The sequence below is a fragment of the Pogonomyrmex barbatus genome, unplaced genomic scaffold, assembly GCF_055798465.1.
Source record: "Pogonomyrmex barbatus isolate J1 unplaced genomic scaffold, ASM5579846v1 scaffold13, whole genome shotgun sequence".
Classification (NCBI taxonomy): domain Eukaryota; kingdom Metazoa; phylum Arthropoda; class Insecta; order Hymenoptera; family Formicidae; genus Pogonomyrmex; species Pogonomyrmex barbatus.
The window spans coordinates 5675785-5698004 of record NW_028297109.1 but is presented as its reverse complement, the minus strand read 5'-3'; the positions used below and the strand labels follow the sequence as shown (position 1 = coordinate 5698004).

Genomic DNA, 22220 nt, shown 5'->3' with positions numbered 1-22220 from the left:
TTCCTCGCATAAAGATCGATACGCGTCGCTTCGCGCCGCGGTGCCGAGGCTCTTTCGAGAACGAGCGTGCGGGAGAGAAAGAGAGGAGACGAGACTCGCGGTTGCCATTTCCGACGAAAATAGCGGACGAGTCTTCTTCTTTCGCTCTCTCTCTTTCTATCTCTTTTTATTTCTCTCTCTCTCTCTCTCTCTCTTTCTCGCTCTCTCGCTCTCTCTCGCGACGGTGTCCTTTGGCCGCGTTTCGCCGGCATTACTTCACGTTGTCAAGTCGCAAAACGGAAGGGGAATCGGGAGGGAGGAAGGAAGGGAAGAAGGGGAGAGCGAGAAGAGGGCATATTCGATCGAGGACGTTTCGCGTCGCCGGCACCATCGTCGACGAAGATCTCTGAAATGGATAGATTCTTGCCGTCGTCGACGACGGGATTACGATGTCGAGCAAGCGCGTTCGCGACAACGGCCACGGGAGTAACTAAAGTCTGAATCACGTATTCTACATATTGTCCGGTTGCTCGGTACTCTGTGTTTTCTTTTGGTTTTGAGGTTATCTCCTTTGACTTGCGACAAACTGTTTAGAGAATGTGACGAAGAAATATGTACTGTACTTCAGTATAGAAAAAAAAGTGAAATTATTAATGGTTGAGGAAAAGAATTTGATTTTATTGATAAGTAATTAATTGAGGTAATTGAGGTTACACGTAAAGCCCAATTATGTTTTGAATATCGTTTGTTCTATATTTATGTTCTAAATATTGTTCTAAATGTCAAATTTAAATTTTTTTAGTTAAAATTGTTTATTATATATTTACAGTCCATTTGAAACATTTCATATTTATATCAAGTGTCCTGTTTGAAGGTAATAAACTGAAGTTCAAAGAGCATGGCAAGGAAATGTATACTTTTATAATTTATCATAGAAAATAAAAAAAATGTTATTGTTTAAAGAAAAGGATTTTTATTAATAATAATTGAAGTATAGTTTGAGACCATAGCAATGAAATTTGCAAACACTATTTTGAGAATATCATCCATTCTGCACTTAAATTGCGAACTTAATTTCTTTAAACTTAAAATTACTTAAAATTGATTATTGTGTACGTACAGTCTATTGAAAATTTGAAATATTTAATACTTATAATATTAAATACAAACTATGATATTTGTAATAGAGTAAAGGAAAATTAATCAATTAACATTAACTATTGTTACTGTGACTGATTCTTAACATTTTCTTGGAAAATATATCAATTGATATAATTATAATTTTTGTTTAGTTTCGTAATTTTATCACAATTGAGTTCTTCAAATACACAGAAAATATAATAGAAAATTTTTTCGTTTAGCTACAATATTGGATTTAGATGCTTATATATTACAGGTTACATAATTTTTGACACAAAATTAGTCAGCATTAAAATTCATGATATTTGTATTATGTCATCATCATTTTATTCTTGAATAAATGTCAGTCGAATTTTTTTTCTGAAAGAAATCTTCTGGAAGTCGTATTGCTATAATTCAATAAATCGTTAACAAAAGCGTGTTCGAGTTCGTTTTCATTCACATTTGACTTTCATTCATAATGGGCTTCTTACTCCTAGAAAGATGAAGAAGGCAGGTAAAGATCAAAAGGACAAAGGAAAACTTATTGAGTACAGCGGACATAAAAAACCGATGTTATAAACCGACATTCTAAACCGGAAATCATAATACCGATATTTCTCGGCGTGTACTCGTTTCACGTAGGTGACTAGAAGACCATCCGTGTATCCCTGGGGGCAACGAAATGAACGCGAATTCCTTTTGTGCATATCCTTTTCTCTTTTTTTTTACTCCGTTCTGTTTGTTGTAGTATTCGTTAATCTTGCGTGTCTCGTTGACAAAAGAATTTCGCCATTTGCAGGTGTGCGGTGTGTCACGTGCAAGTGTGTGAGAAAGCAGAAACAAGCTAAGGAAAACGAAACGCAGACGCTTGATGCGATTTAAGGATTAACGATAAGACCAGTGAACACGTGAGTGTAAGAAAAGACTGCGAGGACCTTCATCACAGGAAGACCAACGAGGGAAAAAAGAGGAAAGGACAAAAAAAAAAACTATAGGACTGTAGGAAGGAAAGGAGTTGACGGCGGATTCAGAATTCTTTTACGTGGGATCGCGTCGGCTATGACGAGGACGGGTAGTCACGTCGATCGATGGTCATTGATTGAAGCCACGGATGCCGATGCGACCGTCGCCGTCATCATCATCATCATCCCGTTGAATGTGGAACACGATCTCGCGGCTCTTCGGTAAGGGCAGCAGGACCGCGGTAGTGCAGGAGGAAGCCGCGACGACGACGACAACGTCGGCGGCAAAGGACGAGCAACAGCGACCGGAGCGTGCCTGCAACGGCGTCGCCGACGACGACGCGCCCGTCGACGGTACGAGCGCCGTCCATGTGTTCTACGACGCGATGGATCGGGCGATGGATCGCGGCGCGAGTGCAGACGATCGACGCAGGCCTGCCGCCGCAACCGCGGCGGCAGCATCAGTCGATCAGCAGTCCAGCGGGGGCGATTCCGAGCACTTCTCCGACGCCTACGACTCCCGCCAGGTAGGCCTTCCATTCTTTCCTCCGGCGAACCGAAGTCGGAATAGATCCGAGGAACGTAAAACGAATAAATGAATCTGTATTAAGCATGTATTACACATCTATTTTTATTTACGATGAAAATATGAAAAAATTATTCCAGGTTGTATTTAAAAATAATATGAACAATTTCGTAGCGATTTAGAATCTAGTTTAAAAATTATTTAAATATAAAGTAGAAATGTATTTTGACAGAAGTATAATTAGAAATGATGATAAAAATCTTAATTTTTTTATATAAGTATTTCATGAAATTATTCAAGATGATTTATGTAAAGTTTCATTATAAAGCAGAGTGTTCAGTAAATAAAAATTAAATTCTTATTAAGAGTATAAACGAAACGAGTGATGACACAAGTAAAATTAAATTTTACCAATCTCGCATTGCAATGGAACTATAATACTTATATTAGAAGATTGAGATTTTCGTCATTATTTCTTAATCACATTTCTATTAGAACTCACTTTTGCTTATTTATTTAAATAATTTTTGTGATTCAGATTTTAAACCGCCGATGAACTATTTTGTATTATTTTTAAGCGATTTTTAATGCGATTTAGTCCGAAAGTTTTTCATAATTTTTTTATTGGAAATATAAGAATTATAAAAATAAATGTTAATACATCTTTTTTGATATCTTAGCGCAATTTGAACGTCCTACGAAATTATTTTGATGGTCCAAACAAAATTGTTTTCAGATTTGTCAAATTCTTGTGTACTTCAAGAAAACTGTTCTTGTATACAAATACAAATGCTACGGCTACAAAATGCAAATGAGCTGGTATATGCTGATTATCGAAACGAGATGCATCTCTTTAAGATTTAATTAAATGGATTCTCCGAGGAATGTATAGGATTTGCGATAAAGATTCTTTCCATAGCGGGGACTTTCGCGTTCTTTTGTGGTGTGCTTGCATCTAAAGACGTTCGTCACATGTATTTGCGAGACGTATGGTAGCGGAACTGTGCCCCCGGCAGTAAAATCTATTCCCGAACTGTGACGCTGTGATGAATACGGCATTCGTTTCCTGCGCGCAATGTTATTTACTGCGCGATAAAACTCACCGGCGTTTCACCTGCACGCGGAACGCCTTCTTCGGATATGGCATCTTCGGCGAATCGCGCGACGCACAATCTAATCATCCCTTTAATTGCTCCGCTGCGAGGTCTTGAGAGCTCGTAAAAATCACCGACGAAGATTTTACGCGATAGCATTGGCTTTCGGGGAATCGTATCGATCGTCTGCTAATACGGCTTCGTCTGTTGACCCGTACATTAACGAGCTTTATTTCTAAGCCTGGATATTTTTTAATTGAACCAATTTTATCGATATCTTTTAGATATATGTATTTATTTATTGATTAACGGAATGAAAGAAGAATTTTCGATACATTTTATAAATCTGTTCTATCGAAAATGTTATTTTATCGATAAACGTTCCTATTTTTTAATTTATTTTACGAGAATTTTCATTATGTATTTTCTGTTTTTGATGTCATAATTCAAGATGATTTCAATAAACCGACAGGAGCTTTTTTTCATGGCGTGTTAAAAATTTTCTCATTACATAGCACACGTCAAAATCGCGTTTTCTTTGCACGCTGTTGCGCGAATGATTAATACCTCACTGTCGCACGATTTAATGTTCTTTTTGTTCATCCTGGCAGACGGCCTGCGCAATCCGCGTCGATGAAAAATCGATACTGGCAGGTTATCCGGCCTCATTATCGACGATCACATGTTTGGCACATGTTCAATGAGTATCGTTTGTTCGGCCTGGCTTCTTAGGTCAAAATGTGTTGCCGATAATACCGTAAAGAAAGCCATCGAAGAAGTACATATATAGCACTTTGTGAACATATACATAAATCTATCGAGTAGATTTCTATAATCGTTATACAAAGTATTCGATTGTGGAATGCCAGCCTAGACTGGTTTAGAGGATCTGCGTGAAAAGAAATTTACTGCAACGCACAATACCGCGTGTAAACTGGTTTTCCTTCTCTCGTTTCTGGAAAGCAAGGTCATTCCTATTGCGTGCAAACGAGCTTATTTATGCAATAATTCCTGATTATTTATTTTCGAAGCCGTCGACGTCACCGGAGATCTTCACGATCTTCCCGATCGTTCCGAAAGTAAACGCATCGGCGGTGCTCTTTTTTTTTTTACCGTCGTTGTCTATAGGAAAGGAGGCGATCTTATCATGCCAAGTGCGATCTCGTCTCGATTGTTTCCGTCGATTAATGTACTGGAAACTAAGCGCCTAATTTAAGGCGTGTCGTTGGGACTCTCCTCTTTTTCTAGCGCATGAGCGGACGAGCTCCCTCGCATTCCTCACCGTAACAAGCGGTGCAATTATCAAACGTGCATTAAGATCCCGCATGCAACACGCGCGCGCGCGCGCGCGCGCGTGTGTGTGTGTGTGTGTGTGTGTGTGTGGAGCCGTGCAATTAGCCGTCGTGATTTCTCGCGCATTACATGTTCCGATTTCTACATCTTCTGAATCTCAGAAACATTCATGAAAATCTGACGTATCTTCAGCTTCTGCGTATCGCTTACAAACAGGACGTAAATTCAATTATTTTTATAAAAATGAATATTTATGATAAAAACAAAATTTAACGAATATTTAATGAAAATATTAAATAACAATTTTCCTCATCTCTTGTTTTTTTCTCTTCGTTTGGTTTACATGTGAGTTTCGCATTTAAATAATTTACTAATATTTTGTTTATTTTTTTCAAAAGAAGGAACGATGAAAAATAAGATATTTATTTAGTGAAAATAATATTTACTAATACTTGCTCTTCTTTTTCAAATTATTAAAAAGAAGATATCTATTTAAAGTAAAAATACTGTTTTTGTTCAAAACGACTACATGGAAAGAACAATTTTACAGTTATAAATCCGAAAAATAATTGTTGGGTTATCAAAATAATTATGTAAGACGTTTAAATTAATTGCTAGAATGTAAAAAGGTTTTGCAGTATTATCTACCGTAATATCTGGCTAAATATTTTTAGATCCTACTAGCAAAATTGTTCTTTCCATGTACTGATGTCAATGCACTCTGTGTATAAATAAGCAGATGGACTACTGATCTTGAAATATCGATCAGTCGACCGATCCAGATCGTGTTCGGTTACAACGGCTTATTCTGAGACACCTGTGTTCACATTACGGACAACGGAGAAAGACGAGGTCTCGCTACTTGCCTTGACGGCTCCTTTTAGAGTAATTACGACGGTCATGACACATACTCGGAAACGATTAATGTTACGAACAATGCGTAGTAGAGGCGCACTTGTGCATTTCGCGTGTAAAATAATTCCTTTATCTATGTACATACATTGCTATTAATAGCTATGTCATATTGCATTAGGAGTATATTTTATTAATTGACCAGCTATAAATATCTATTCTCAGTTTGAGTTTTAATAATCATAATCATATAATCCTATCATAAGGAAAAGCGTTGCTGCTGGTGCACCATGTATTTTACGTAAACAACATATTAGCCCTCGAACGGGCGCTTTTAAAACGCAGTAATCGGTGAAAGTGACGCGCTCTCACACCTGGCAGAGATAATCGAAACCATTTTCAAAGCCACCAGCGAACGGGGAAATGCCAATGTGGATGGCGAGTTGAAAGTGGGAGTTCTGGTTTCTGAAAATACGATCGAATATATGGCATACTATCGTATTTCTATTGTACCTAATTATTAAAGACATTTCAATGTTCATGAATTTATCGATGAGAGGATAGTTTCTCTTATTACTTTAAATACCTCTAAAGTCCCATGTTGTGCCTCCGCAAAGTGCCTGATGGCTAAACCGGCCCCGCTCGTAAAAAGGCACTCGCAAAAGACGGAGGCGTCGTCGGGAGCATGAGATAGGTTGTTCGCTGCGTTACACGTCTCTACATTTACAACACTCACGATGACGTTCCTCGCTAGAGAGGGAGTAATCCAATACACCGTGAGAAAATGAATTCGTGTGTACGACAGCGCTGCATTGTTTCGCACACATTGTTGGATGCTTTCTACGAAAGGAAACGCGCTTTCCACGATCAATTCTCACTCTTACCTATGGCTTCGCTTTGTTTTTTAGCGGTTTCTTGTGTTTTTCCTTTTTTTTTTTTAACGAAAATCTGGTTTTGTGACGTACACACGCGGAACGGAAATTATTCATTTGTATAGAAATCTTCGCAACTTTGCCAAGCTGCCGTTTTTTTATCGGTGTGCGTCATCTAGAGAGTTATTCGTTTAATTAAACCATTTTGTGCAACGGTTTCAAAATGTGTTCACCATGCGTTTTGAATGCACCTCATACTACGCATATTTAATTTCGCAGCGTTCCTTTCGCTGAAATTATAAATATTCTTAATGGCCATGTCTATTGTCTTTTCGAGAGCATGATTTCTCGAGCGAAAATAATTATTCACAGCAACATAGTGCACTCATTGTTACTTTTAATTAAAAATATCCGACAACATAAAAATTCACTACCAAGCTTAGCTACGATTAAAAAAAAATCTCGAATGTAATGTTAGTTAGATTTTACACGGATGATCCTTTCTCGACATTCGATTTAACATTTAAAATGTGAATAAAATTCACCTGACATTTTCACATTTACATTTATTAAATTAGGACATTATATCTCTCAGATGTATTTAAAGATATTACTTATCTACAATGAATATTTTTATTTACAATGAAAAAATTATAGTTTATTTTAGATCGCATTTAAAAGTAATACAAATTTTGCGGATCAAAAATTATTTAAATGTAAAGTAGAAATGTGCTTTAATGGAGATGAAAGTAAGAAATAACAAAAATTTCAATTTTTTTCATAAGTACTTTAAATATTCTACATTATTATGTAAAGTTTCATTGCAGAGGTCAGTTGTTTTGTGAAAATTAAATTTTTATTAAGAGAACACACAGAAACGAATAGTGGCATAAATAAAATTACATTTTTATGTACAGAATAATTAATCCCTTCGAAACTTTACATAAACAGTTTTGAATACTTGAAATACTTGATATAAAGAAAAATTGGGATTACTTAATTTCTATTAGGGCACACCTCTATTAAAGGCACACTTTTATTTATTTCTTCAAATAATTTTTCTTCTAAACCTTTACCGCCACATATTTTTTTGAACGACGTCATTTTTGAATGTAATTTAATATAATCTGTAAATTTCTCATAATTTTTTCGCTGTAAATATGAAAGTTATAAAAATAGATATAATTCGCATTCTTCAAAAAATACCGACGCGTAATTATTTTAAGGGCGGGAAAGAGTCATTCTTTTGTACGCGGGTCGAGAAGGGAGAGACCCGGCATCCGCAGGGTGAGGGTCAATCACGGTGGGTTTAAGGGATCCTGTAATGTCTTGATTCGCTATCGCACTTGTATGCATCTGTGTGGACGCTCGTGGATATGAAACGCAGCGGCTGACTCACACACGCGGCCGCGGAGTGCCGTCTCGGCGGAATCCAAAGCCGCGCGTCGATTCGCTCGTAGTGCGGCCTCGCGCTCGGAACCGGCAGCGCGCTGTTCCCTGCGATCGTGTTCCTCGACGTGGATGGACATACGAATCGATTATTATTACGCGATTATGGTTGACGTGCCGCAGTTTGAATACTGCCCTCCTGGCGGAATGACTGACGGCAGGAGAAAATCGTTATTTATTGCATAGGAAGAAAGATTACTTTTGCCGCGTTATAAAGCACTATTAAAAGTAAGTGTCAATGGAAATTGAAGAGATCTGAAAAAAGAAAGACAAGATTTTCAGTGGAAAAACGACTGTGAAGTAGTCAAGGGTGAGTTTTGCGTGCAGACGGTGCTCGCAAAAGGTTTGATGTACTCTGTGAATCCGGAATGCAATCGCACTCGAAGGTTTCCTTCTCATGCGAACAATCGAGTGTACGTCGCGTATTCGCGAGGTGATTCGTCATCTCGGAAGTGCGTATCGATCGCGATTCTCACCTTGTTATCTCCATTCCCGGGATCTCCAGCCGCGGTATAGTGCAAGTCATAGAACGTCGCTGCAATTGCCGCTATAATTTCTCTACGACGCTCCGGAGAATCCGACCGGATTGTGTGAAAACAAAACGACTCCGATCGCTTCCCCCACGGAGGTGTCGGGATTCCATCGCCGACTCGATCGAAGACAGATGTTGGACCCGCGCCATGGGGAGAATTGCTTCGCCACATTATCGGGAAGAAGGAAGCGATGCATCCCCGATGCAGCTGCCGCCGTGCAGTCGCTGAACGTCGCTTCGTTTGCGTTTTGCGTCGTATTGATTGAGAAAACGGGAGGAATATCTGGAATATTACGGTATAATAACATTGTTTCGTAAAGTCGGTCGCCAAAATTAAATTCTTCCTCCGCTTTTCTTTAACTGCCATTGCCTCTCTCCCAGAAGCGGACGTTGTAAAGTTTCACGAGAGAAGCTCCCACGGAGAATAATAATCCGAAGGACTGCGTTACGAGGTCACGATTTAACTGGGAACTGATCTTGGCGAACACTGAGAACGCGATGAATCGAAGTGCCGCGATTGTGTGCCTTTGACGTGTCTACCTGTTTTTATTATCGGATCAAATCTCGAGTCGTGTATTCCGCTCATGAGAAACAGATCAGTGAGATTTCCGTCGGAGGAGATCCGAGGAATTCATTGCGATTTTTCAATCTGAATTTTCGCAATCTGGATTTTCGACGTCAGCTCGAAGCGCATATATTGAAATTGAACGTGAAGAGAAGTTTTACAAGAAGTGGCAGTTGTGCCGAGAAAAGGCGAGGATGGCGAGCGAGGTGATGCTGGCGCCCACGCCGGCATCCGCGGCGTCCATACGTGAGATGGACGACGTCAGAAATATGGTTAGAAGCGCGGCCGTCACCACGATTTACGTAAGTCGGTTTCCATGGATGAATAGCGATACACTATACAGTATACGGCCTCGCAATCGATATTCAGATATTCGATCCTCTTTAATTTATGTCATTCGCGTAAAAAAGCACGTTCTTCCGATCTAACGGAACTATTACACAAGATGTTTTTTTTATATTAAGAAAAAAAAAACAAGAAAGTTGTTGTTTTTGTGAAAGCGAATAGAAATATACAAAGCTTGGTCGCTAAACAAAAAAAGTTTCACAACATTATATTTTTTCCTAAGCTTGTGATTTCGAACTCATCGGATGCTGTTTTGCTTCTCGGCGTGTTGACTTTTGCTGGTTTCCCAGAGAAATGCGTGCGCCGAGAAATATCGTGAACGCGCGCGAGTTAAGAGATGTGGGACGCACAAGTCGCGATTATTTTACACGCTCTTCGCGTACAACAAAAGACAATAATGTCAAGGACAAGATTTCACTCCCGAACGTTAATCGAATGATCGTCACGGATGGTGAACAGCAGTGGAGAGAAAAAACGCGCGTCACTCGGAATTCGCGGCGCGTACTTTCGATCTCGCGAACGCGCGATATCGTTCCGATCTCGAGCGCCTTCGTGTATAATATTTGTGAGAGAACTTTATCGAATTTTTATCGAGGAAAAACAAACGCGGAATCGGCAAAATCCCGAGGGCAGAACGCCGCTCTTTTATTAACATCGCGTATCGCCTTGTACTTTTCCGATCGAGTCGCGGAAGAACGAGGGCGTTACATTAACGCGGCTTCCGCGGATCGCAATTTGCGACACGCTCCGGCGGCTTCTTACTGCGCTGGAAGTGTTGTCGACTTCGTTGCACAACTAATTAATAGGTCGATCGCGTATGCGGAACACGCCCGTCGGAGATCTCGTATGCGTTCACTCGCGAGCCGATCGTTCACAGTTATTCGCGAATTACGGAATTTTTCCACGAGTGAGACGCATCACGCTCTGTCGTAATATTTGTTAGAAGCGGTTCGCACTGCTTCATATTTTTTTTTTTTTTTTTTTTTCTTTAAATCGTTCCGGCCAAATGATGCTGCGCATATCCGTTAGCCTTCCTTTCGGTTTACACTTTCGATTCGCGTCGAGCGTGGATTGTCAAAATCGCGTAGGCTGCCATGGAATGATACTCGACTGCCCACTCGGCGATCCGCGCTTGTAATCGCACGTGCGATCGTGACTTTCCGATAAATCGATCTCTGGAAGTGAAACCGTTCCATGCTTGCGTAAATTGTAATATAAAATATATCTCCCGCGGGGGAGTTTCCTTCGCCGCATGAGTCCTTCTATAAATTTCATTGTCCGGAATTGGGGCAATCTTTGATTGGGCGTTTAAAACGATTTTACTCTCATGGGATTTCAATTCTGTCGCTTGTCGGAATTCTTAGATAATGCAGCGTGATGAAACGAAGTGTGATGTCATATGCGGGTTTTACATAATCCACATAAGTGGAGCAATCCTTTTAAGTGCATCTGCTGACTAAATACTCGTCGTTTGAAATTAGGCTACGATCACTTGAAAGGAGTATCGCGAATATAGCCTGTCGAGATCGAACTATATTTAAGTTCCTGGCGAAACTAGTTTCGATATCAAACTGTACTAGAACGAATCTTCCAATTTCACGTCTTATCGCAGTTTGAGAATCTCATTCAGAACTCGGGACAAAAACTATCGTGTTAAGAAATTGTCTGCGAACGCTTTTCTCGTAGATTAAAGTACACGTTTATATTTTTAATGTATTTTATATTAACTCTGATGGAATAAAGTTAAAGAGAAATATTGAGAAAGTGAAACTTTACCAAGGTTTCGAATCAATGATGTGATTTCCAAATATTAAACGCGTAATTGCATAAAAATGAATCTTACAAAAACTGCCTTTCCTCCGTCCTCTCGACGGCTTTATGACATTTCGTGGGTGGATCGAAAAGCGAATGATTCCATATTTGGTGGTAGTATCGATTTTTATTCACAAAAAAACAGCCGAGTGTTGAATGAGCGCATATGATTTCATGCACCCGCAGCGAACGTGAAGTTACAGATCAAAGAGAGAAAGTACGAGCGGCGAAGGAGAGGAGAAAAATAAATAATTGAACACGGTTTCCATCGTCGGTATACGAAAAGGGTTTTTTCCCGAGGATTCCTCTCGCTGGCTCCTTCAAACTTTTTCGAGCTTCGCTCGAAATCGCACTCACCTGCATTCGACATCGCCACTTCGCACGGCGACGTGTTAGCCACCCGGTAACTTCACTTGAAAACTAATTAGTAATTCAGCAAGCCATTATAAATCATCTCCCGAGTACCGTCGTGACCGTTAAGGCACTGCGACTTAAGTATGCAGAAACCGTTAAAGTAACGCGATTGTCAATGCAGTCGGTGTTGCGATTGTCCAGTGTTGTATTAAGATTCTCTATGAAAATGAAGGTGAGAGAGATTGATGATACTTTAGTCGCTGTCAAAGTTATTCTAACATAATCATTTTCGTATTGCTGTATGTTACACGAGAGAGAACAATTTCGTTCGAAATATCTAATAAAGCTGAAAAAAATTTTACTTGCATCAAATCAATTTCAGATAATTTTTATAGTCCGAAAAAAAATTATTTTCAGATCTGTATTTAGCTTAATTTTTAGATACTTCAATTTTTCAATGTATGGTTATTAATTATTAACAACGAGGATTAAGTAGATCTTTTAGTTTTCGTCGACAATTTGACATCATGAAAAATAAATACGATCGACACCATTTTCAAATTACTCGTATCACCAGCTGCACTTCGCTTTATCATTCTACCAATCGATAGAGTGCATTTCCCCCTAACACTCAGTCAAGAAATAGATGCTAGCAGGGGAAATTATCGATCCATCGTATTAGCGTACAAAATGGTTCTTTCGTCAAATTATAATTTTTCATAGAGATCTTTGTAGATCAGTTTATCGTATGCGCGTCTCAATGTGCATTTGCTGCTCGCATGAAAAGCTAAAGCATGAAATATTACCGTAATCTTGAATTCGTAGATATTTCCTACATCGCATCATATGAAATTTGTAGAATTTTATTCGGAATTCTAAATAGCATATCCTTTCTGAAGATCTCAAGGAGGGGCGTCTGTTAGTCCTATGATTTTATCGGCCAACTGCAACGGGCTGCGAATGTTTAATTTCTACCTTTGACTTCTACCTGCGCATACTTGCGTGTGCGCGTGGGTGCGTGTGGGTGTACAGCACCGGTTCACGATCGACTCAACATGTTTTTTTTTTCTTCTTTTTTTTTTTTTTCTTATCCTTGGGAGGATAGATTTTCTGAGGGGGCGTCCAGATTATTTTCCGAGCGTTCCGCGCTCTCCGCCATCGAATAATATTATGGTAACGCGATTGCGTTTAAATTTATGAAGCGTGGAAATTATTCTTCCTCGCGCTGTTGATTGAATTATAAAGTGTTTCGGACGGTTGGATATTTTATAATCGACGCATTTTAACGTCTGACGAGCGAGATGTCTGCTTTTGGAAGTTGCTCAAGCATCTGCGACCTAATCTTATCTCCTCTTTGCCCTTGTCTCTTATCGGAAAAAAAGAAAGAAACCTAATCCGAAACCGAGAGCCTTTATCCCTTATCGCGGTGTTTGCCCAAGCTTATCATCGTCGCGCGCGGAGAGTAATTCAGAGCACGTCGTGTCGTCATAGTGAATTTGCATATCTACTTAAAGGGCGGCGCGAGATTACAGTGTTGACCGCACACTATTGTCTCGCGCGTAATACGCGATATACATACTTTGTACAATGCGCTCGCTTCACCTTTGTTCGAATATTGTATCGAATGTAACGCGACGCATAAATTTCCAGTAAGTTTCTGCTTTACGAACACGTTGCGGAAAAACAAATGTAAAATAAAAATTCAAAAGTCGCAAGTTGTAAAATTGTATGTTTAATCTTCGCTCGTTCATCTAATTTACCTTAAGTTAAAAAAATAATTAAACGAAAGCTCGATCATACGCACGCATACACGATGCAGCTGCACCGCGGCAGGAAGGCGTGAACTCGGCGGAAAACGTGATGCAAATGTAAATAGGTGCACCGCGAGGACGGAAATACAGGGTGCGTCGTGACTAACATCTGACTATTGAGCGCTACCAGTCGGAATATTTTTTTCAAGATGTCCTTCAATGTTTACCTCATGTCTATATTTAAGTAATTTCTAAAGCTACGAGAACACTACGAAAGAGAGGTAAAATTAAATATCGTATGGATAATTCAATAGCGTGCGTGTAATTATTTTTTTCATAATATCTGCAACAAACTTCCTGCTTTGACTTTTGATTTTCCTAGAGAGAAATAGCTACGTAATAATAATAATAATAATAATAATAATAATAATAATAATAATAATAATAATAATAATAATTCTGTTAATATCGCATTTACGATTTACAATCTTTCATGATTGTATATTTACGCATTTTGCATTCGCGAATGTACGCAATACGTTGCTGTACATTTTTGCGAGAGTTTAATTAACATTGCCGTGCCGCGAGATTGATTAGAGGCACATTGTAGATTAATCGACTGTTGAGTGACTTGGCATATTTTGGGTACTACGGCATAATTAGTTTACAAGGGATACCCATGAATGCTGCGAGCGCGAAAGTCGTAGAGATCTCACATAAATCACGATGAGCCGGGCTTAATTTGCGAAATTGTAAGTGTATCTAATTCGTTTGTGAAATTCACCGATTATAATAGCGATATTCTTCGCGTGCAAACTTGTACGTATGAATAACGATCAATTTAGACTGTCGCGATTTCACCTTTCTTTATCAAGATCGATAATTATTGTAGCTAGAAGGAGCTCCCCTTCCAACAAATTTGTTCAACATCGTCTCTCATCTTACCATTATTTTATTATTACATTAAATATATTTTGTTAAAATTTATTTGAATTTTATTGGAATTTATTAGAATTTTAATTCTAGAATTGAAATTCTCTGAAAAAACATGTTTACATACTTAATTTAATAATACGTTAATTGCAGTTTACAAAACTGTGTCAGTAGTGCTTTATTATTTTAATTAAGAAACAACCAATTTATCAATCACGTTCTCGAATCTCTAAATTAATATCTACGCGTTCCTCTGAGACGCACCACATGGCTGGTATTTGCGCCCAAAGGGTTAATTAGTCAAAGTATCTTCCAATACATGGCGGCCGTCATCGCGGACATTGCGGAAGCGGCCCGGACGGACCTCAAATATACCGCAGGTCGCGTGGAAAAGCGAGATCTACTTTACGCGACGCGCGAGTAGTCGGCGACGACTGTCGGGACCGGCTCTTTGAAGCGTAAATATAGCGCACAAAATGACACGGAGGTTTTACCGCGAAGTGAATGGCGATGTGCGCTCTTCTCTCTCGCCCCCTTCCGGCTCTATCATCCATTCCACCCGTGGAATTCATCGCGAGAAATACCACATTTACTTTATTCATGAACATGTAACGACACACCCGGCCCGGCCGAGGGCCGAGATAATTTTTCACGATCTGCGTTATCATCGTCGACCGAGAACGAGCGAGCAAGCGAATGCGACTTGGATGAGCGCTAATTATCGTCCCGCGAGGAAAGGAAGTCGTGTTCTGGGCGTAACAAATCTTTATGGTGAACACAATATGTAGAAATATACGTGCGGCGTGTATAATGATATGCGTAAGGCGTACATGTCGTTTATCGCAAGTGCGCACGCACGCACGCATGCACGTATGTACATACATACGTACGTACGCACGTATTCACGCACGCACGCACGCACGCACGCACGCACGCACGCACGCACGCACGCACGCACGCACGCACGCACGCACGCACGCACGCACGCACGCACGCACGCACGCACGCACGCACGCACGCACGCACGCACGCACGCACGCACGGGAAGAACTGCAATTTCATTTTGCCGAGCGGTAATTCAGGTCATTGACTCATCGACGAGAATATTTATTGGACGTCGAGAGCGGGATGAGAAAGAGAGAGAAATAATTCTGTTGTATCATATTTCGGGAGATGAGACGTTAAACATTTGGGATTGTCTAAGTGATAAACTGAGGTAGAGAAATAGATGGCTTATAATTCGGAAAGATCAGCAAACTTTGCACTTGGCAGAACATTTCTGTCATAAGCAGCAAGGTAGCAAAATAACTCTTGAAATAGAGAGAGAGAGAGAGAGAGAGAGAGAGAGAGAGAGAGAGAGAGAGAGAGAGAGAGAGGAACAAAATAACCGTATTTTAAAAGAAGAAATTAAATAATAGTGTAGATGTTCTGGAAAAATACAATGATGATTAAAGTCAAGAGTTAATTAAAAAATTACTTAATACTGAAAATTAAAGGGAATTATTAACGCGTCGAAGGAAATTTCCGAGCCACAAATAATTAAATTATTATTAATGAAATTAAATAATTCCACAGTTTTACTTTATCAGTATTTATCGGTATTTTTTATAATATTTTTTTAATAATTTTTTAATAATATTTTTTATAAATTACCAGAGAATCTCTCACGACAATATATTATTGTTCACGTGTAAATATTTGAACCGTATAATTTTTGATCCGTGAATTTTTTTTTTGCAAAATAGGAAGAAACATATAAGACGACACTTCGGTGCTTTTGTTGTCTCGATGTATCGCGCATAACTTTCGGGTCGTTAAACTCTCTTCAATTAACGACGAAATGGACGGTCCTCGCTTTAAACGATCATTGTCCGCAACAAAGAACTAGATGAGAATCGTAGATAAGATCAGCTGGAATTTCCGGTTGTGCCGTTCGCTTCCTTCATAATTCTTTTTTCTATATCCTGCGCTTCCTTCCGAAATTCCGCTCATCGAGTAATAGCCTTAATCCTTCCTTCTTTCGATGAAACATTAACGTTTTATATTTAAAAGGGTCATCACGAGACTGACACATCCGAGTTTTTAACTTATTAAACATCTTCCTTTTTATGCAATTCCGAGGTGTATTCTGTGTGAAGAAAATTTTTTGTTTCTCACGTGAAAATTATTATAAATAACGGTTAATTTTATTATTTACGATGCTCGCAGTGCGATTTTCAAGGCGTTTCCTCGAGCATCACGGTTTTTCGCGCGTCATTGTCGAGCAAAGAGGATGCCGGCTTGGCTGCTCTTTTATTGCAGTCGCGTTCGAACGTCTTCATAAACAGCGTCGAGATTGAAAGGATTAATCAGCGCAATCGTTGAGTGCTTAAGCGCAGTCAATTCTTCGCGGCCTAACGAGCTGCCTTGTTTCTCACTTCGGTATCGTATCGTATCGTTGCATCGAGAATCGCTGCTGCATGCTGGGACGTTATACCGTGAAATCGGGAATGTATGCCGGTCGTTCGACAATCCTGCCGGCGGAGGAAAGTAGAAAGTCGCACATGTTTACAGATCGTACACGTTAATCGGACGTGAAACGCACGTGCACACACGCGACCCGCACGGCTCGCACGCGGGAAGTCGATCGTTTCGAAAGAGGCCCTCGTTACCGGGCCCTCCATTAATGATTCTTTCGATTCCGCGAAAACATTCTCCATCGCAATTCGAGCGTGTTAGATTCGAGGAGGACTCGATTTCCGAGGAATTTAAATTCAATTTTCTTCTCCCTAATTCACACGATTAAGTTTAAAAAACCATTAAAGGAAAGGAGTATCTTTCCGAATTTAATTTGGACTTGTCATAAAATTTGTATAAAGAAATCGCGAATGAGCGATCTGAATAATCTTCATTAAAAGAAGATAATTTGTTTGTAACTGTAAATAAAATTATCTTCATTAAAGGAGGATAACTTTTTTGTAACTGTAAATATATATCGCGGTCGTATGCGCGAAATCGAGCTCGGTGTTTCGAACTGATGATTCCATGATAAACAAATGGCGTGTACCGCATTGCCTTTGGCTTGAAATTTCATTATCTCAATTTAGCCGATATGTGCATCTCGCGGAACGCGTTTCGGCTGGCATTAACGCATTTTACGCGGAATGCGTTTCGGCTCCATTAACGCATTTTACGCGCTTATCAAACCGGCGGTATACCGATTCGCGTCATGTCTAGATCATACTATCTATTACTATCTGGAAAAATATAGAATTTTCAGATTTGTTCATGTTTTAAAAATTAGAGAATAGTCAAGAAATTTTTTTGAAGCTGCTTTTGTTGAATGTTTTATCTTTATATTGTAATCGCAAGTTTATCGACTGAATTGTTAACCATCTACTCAAAACACAGTGACTATCAATGTGATAATCAGTATTGAAGATAATTTCATGTACAATTATGACGGTTTCATCAAGATGGATATTTATTTTATTTTATAAAAGTTGAATTTTGTGAACCGATTGCATTATATAATTTTTTATTTGTAGCTATTTGAAAATAAAGTTTGAAAATTTTTTAGATTTATTGAAACTCGAATGATTCTTAATTTTATTTTATGATTTATAAAAATGATTTATATGAAAAATAAAAGAACTTAAGAATTAAAGAACTTTGCACAATCAATATATTTATAAAATACTTTTATTTTGGAATTTTTAACAAATTGCAAAATTAGCGTATTTTCAAAGAATTTTTTTACGGATTTGCATAGATACTTTATAAACGTTATTGAAAATCACGATATATCACTACTCTTATCAATTTATCCGTGAAGTAGATCTTTCTTCAGATTACTGAGAATCATCTTATGGGCTTTATCATTAACAGTAGTGTTGTAATTATCGCGATTTACCACACTATTTTTCGTTTCTCCTTTGGTTTCGAATGTCATTCGGGAGTTCAATTCGAACGAAGTCTTATCGATCGCGAGGAACATCGCAGCGATTAGATAGCGTGCGTATTTTACACGTTTTATCACGGGATTTAGAAAGTTTCTTTCAGTGATTCGTTGAATGTCTTTACGACCATGATCTTAAAGGTCGCCGACGATTTATGGATGTACAAGTGCACGCGACTGCGTTGAGCGATAACTCTTTCTATTATAAAATGTTATAAATAAACACGTGTTCCATTCGCGAGTCTTTAAATATTTCTTATAATTAATACGTGCCATATAGAGTACGCAATATTTTGAAATAAGTTATTACCTCAAAAGTGTGCATTCACGATACTAATTACTGCCCCGCAATTACTAGGATTAATTAATGCCACTTTCTTAAATTAATTTGAGCCGCGTTCATTTTGTTGCTCACTTCGTTATTGCATTATAGGATTGGTTAGGTCGAGGTTTCACGATGACGCTGTATTCCCGATGATCTCGTTACAAAGTTGGGACGCACGCTTCCTGTTCCCCTTACGAGTGACAGCAATTTTGTTGCACGTGCATCTCTGTATCTCAAGTTATCGCCCTAATACATAATCTATCGTTTACCCGAAATTACTTTTCCCATTGATTCGGATCAATAAATCTTGTTTATCTAATTTTTGATCGACAAATTCAATTATTTAACTGCTATGAAATTTATGTTATTGCTTATGAATTATTTGCTCTCAATAAAATGGAATATAAACTCTTACGATATCAAATATTTATAGAAATGGAAGGATGTTTCGATTAATGAATATTTATTGTTTTTATAAATTATAATTATTATAAATAATTGTTAATAGATATTTTAATTTATAATATATATATATATATATATATTTTTATTTTTCAAATTTGGTTATAAGTCAGATAAATAAAGGTTTTGCTGTTACATTGCAATCTATTTGTACTGAAACATTCTTTAGCGTCGCTTTTCCTATTAAATGTTGTGTGAGAAATTCGGGGTGTACTTCATTCAATGGAACTTTCATTTGAAGTATATATGGAGCGTGTCAGAAGTCGCGTGTCTTTCTCCGAAAACACGCGACTTTAAAATCCCGAAACGAAACGCTGCCTTCTTCGCACGTATGCACGTTGCACGGTGCAGTTATGCGGAATTGTAGCGAATGTATAGGAAAAAAAAAAATCGAGTGAATGCTCATACCGGAAATCGATACCTCGTCTTCGTTCGCGCATCGATTGATATCGGCGACCGGCGTGAATAATCACTTTCACATTTAGCAACGTCAGGTGCGAGAGATATCTCGCGTCTAAACGCGAGAAGTGGCTTTAACAAGTTTCGTGGGACGAGATGCGCTCTCGGCAGTCGCGATCATTGCACAGGTTTATCGTCGACGATACCCACGACGACTCGGGAATGACTTCTGCTTATTGCGAGAGACGTAGGCGTTTCTCATAAGAGTTACCACGCTCGTCCGTAATTAACCGCATGAATCAAATGCTATACGGCTACTTTTACGAGGAAAGGTGAGCTCCTCGCTGTCGCTGTTCATTAATAGATTTGTAGGAATGCCACGCGTAAAAGTGAAACTTATGTTTGGGAACAAACTCTCTTAAGCGCTATAAATCTTTTACAAATAACACGTTGCAAACTTTGAGAGAGAGAGAGAGAGAGAGAGAGAGAGAGAGAGAGAGGGAGGGGGAGGCTAAATCTTTAAATATTTGATTTAAATAAAATAGTAATAAATTTAATATTAGGATTACAATTATGTATTTCTAATTTTTATATTGTTAAAAGTACTAGTAGTAATTTTAAATGATTTTTTTAGAGTTTCGAACAATGTCAGATAATGTTGCTGCAAAATTCAAGAAATTCGTCGAATTAACAACACACACATTAACGCCATTATCACTACCGTGTCATTCTGTTTTCGTTTTCAATTTATAGTTAAGATCGCGTTCTGTCGACGAACGAATTGTTACCGTTAATACCGTTAATTATGCATCGCCCGTTAATTATTTCCACGCATGAAATCGACGGGACCGCACCGGACAGGGGAAAAACTCGCCGCACCGCGCAAGTTAAATCCCGATGGAACGATCGTGACCGTGGCGACTCGAAGCCTGCCTTTTCCGCGTCGGGGAATGGATCGATCGAAATGATAACTTCCCCGCTGGTCGGCCTTCCACCGCCAAATCGGCCATCGCGGGAATTCAGGCCGATCGGCATCCGTACGATTAATAACGCGCAAGGCATGATCGCCGATGATTTTTCTCTTCAGCGAGCGAGGCCGAGGCGGAGAAAAAACGGACTGTCGATGCGCGGAAATCATCAGCTGGAAATTTTTAATGCAACGCGCCCGCGCACATTTAACGAAGTCCATCGTAATTTGCTGCGTTAATTACGGACGAAAATGATGATTATATAAGTACGTCGCGGTACAGTTAACCCAAGCGGGATAGCAACCGTACACGCAGGCCTCGCGATATGCGGTAATACATCGTCGAGTGAGGGAAAAAAAGAAAAAAAATGAGTCACTCATTGCCTGGATATACCTAACACCAACACACACAGTCTTCCTGTCTCGCGTATGCCCACCGAGGTCGGATATGGACGTTTAAAGAGCTTTCGGAGAACGCGTCGTAGTGCGTCTATAACTTATCAAACATCCAGATAAATGGCTTGATATCTGAACGATTTATTCTTAATATTTCTCTGTTATTTTCAGTTCTGATCCTTTCCACTCTGACTTCCTTTATACACCTTGCGTTTACTTGATTTTTCGGATGTTTCTTATATTAATGATTCCTGGCATCTAGTACCGTAATCCGTCCTTGATCACTGATTGCTCGCGACTGCAAAAAGCGCATTCCAGCATCGAAGTATCGATGCGCCGCGCCGGCCGGCCGTTCGCCTCGAGCGCGTTTCCTTGGGTTGTGCAACGTTGGCGCTCGGCGACCGCATGTTGGTCGAGCCCGAGGTGGTTAGCGTGGCCATCGGCGCGTAGACCGCGATCCACATACGAAACAGTGCGAGATTCTTTCCTTCGCCTCCCTCGAGCAGCGGACGAACAGTCGACGGACAGTCCTTCCGCGGTCTCTCCTCGCGACGTTTCGCTCTGAGAGAAACAGAGCCAGCTAAAGAGTCGGGTGTGAGGGGGTAATGGGCATGTGGATAAGGATCTTTGTGCGCGATAAGATCTCTCGATCTGAATGATCTGGATACCGCGATTGTTCACGGTAAGATCTTCCTTGTTGCGCCGTCGTAAGTATGTGTATGCGCGCGCGCGTGTGGTGTGTGTGTGTGTGTGTGTGTGTGTGTGTGTGTGTGTGTGTGTGTGTGTGTGTGTGTGTGTGTGTGTGTGTGTGTGTGTATGGTACGTATGCGTGTAGATGCGATCAGTGATCCCAAATTTGGAGAGATCGAGAACATATTCTCGTATCTATTGCATCGCGTGAGAGCCAAATTGTACGCATTTAAATTTGGAGCAGAAATCCTTACGAAAGAAACTCAAAAGAAAAATTGTTATAATAATAATTATTATTTTTCTCTCTTTCTTTTCCTTTACGTTAAACATATTTTTATTAGAAATTAAAGTCTTTTTATCTATTTACATTTTTAAAGCATATTTGACCAAAAGAAAATTATTTCTATATTTTTTTATTATATTTCATAGCAATGCCTTGGTCTGATGATTTTTCTCTTGGACTTGCATAAAGAAGCTGCTCTCAACATTTCCGGCACTGCTCAAATCTTGTTGTACACCAACGGACAATGCAGCTAAATCACGTTACGCGGCACAATCGAATGGTCCCTCGTGACGATGTTTTAGCCTGTTTTGCTGTCGTCG

At 39.4% G+C, this 22220-nt stretch overlaps 1 protein-coding gene across 9 annotated transcripts in view; it reads left to right on the top strand.

Annotated features, from left to right (window-relative positions):
* Positions 1-22220, top strand: part of Patronin (calmodulin-regulated spectrin-associated protein patronin) — a 58079-nt gene that overhangs the window by 951 nt on the left and 34908 nt on the right. For 8 of the 9 annotated variants that reach the window (XM_089072463.1, XM_089072465.1, XM_089072469.1 and 5 more), the window contains exon 2: positions 1901-2590. In XM_089072463.1, the coding sequence (XP_088928589.1) occupies positions 2258-2590 (333 nt within the window). In that variant the 5' untranslated portion in view covers positions 1901-2257. Of the gene's footprint in view, positions 1-1900; positions 2591-9295; positions 9549-22220 lie in introns of those variants that run through there. The other variant, XM_089072468.1, reaches the window with a different exon arrangement.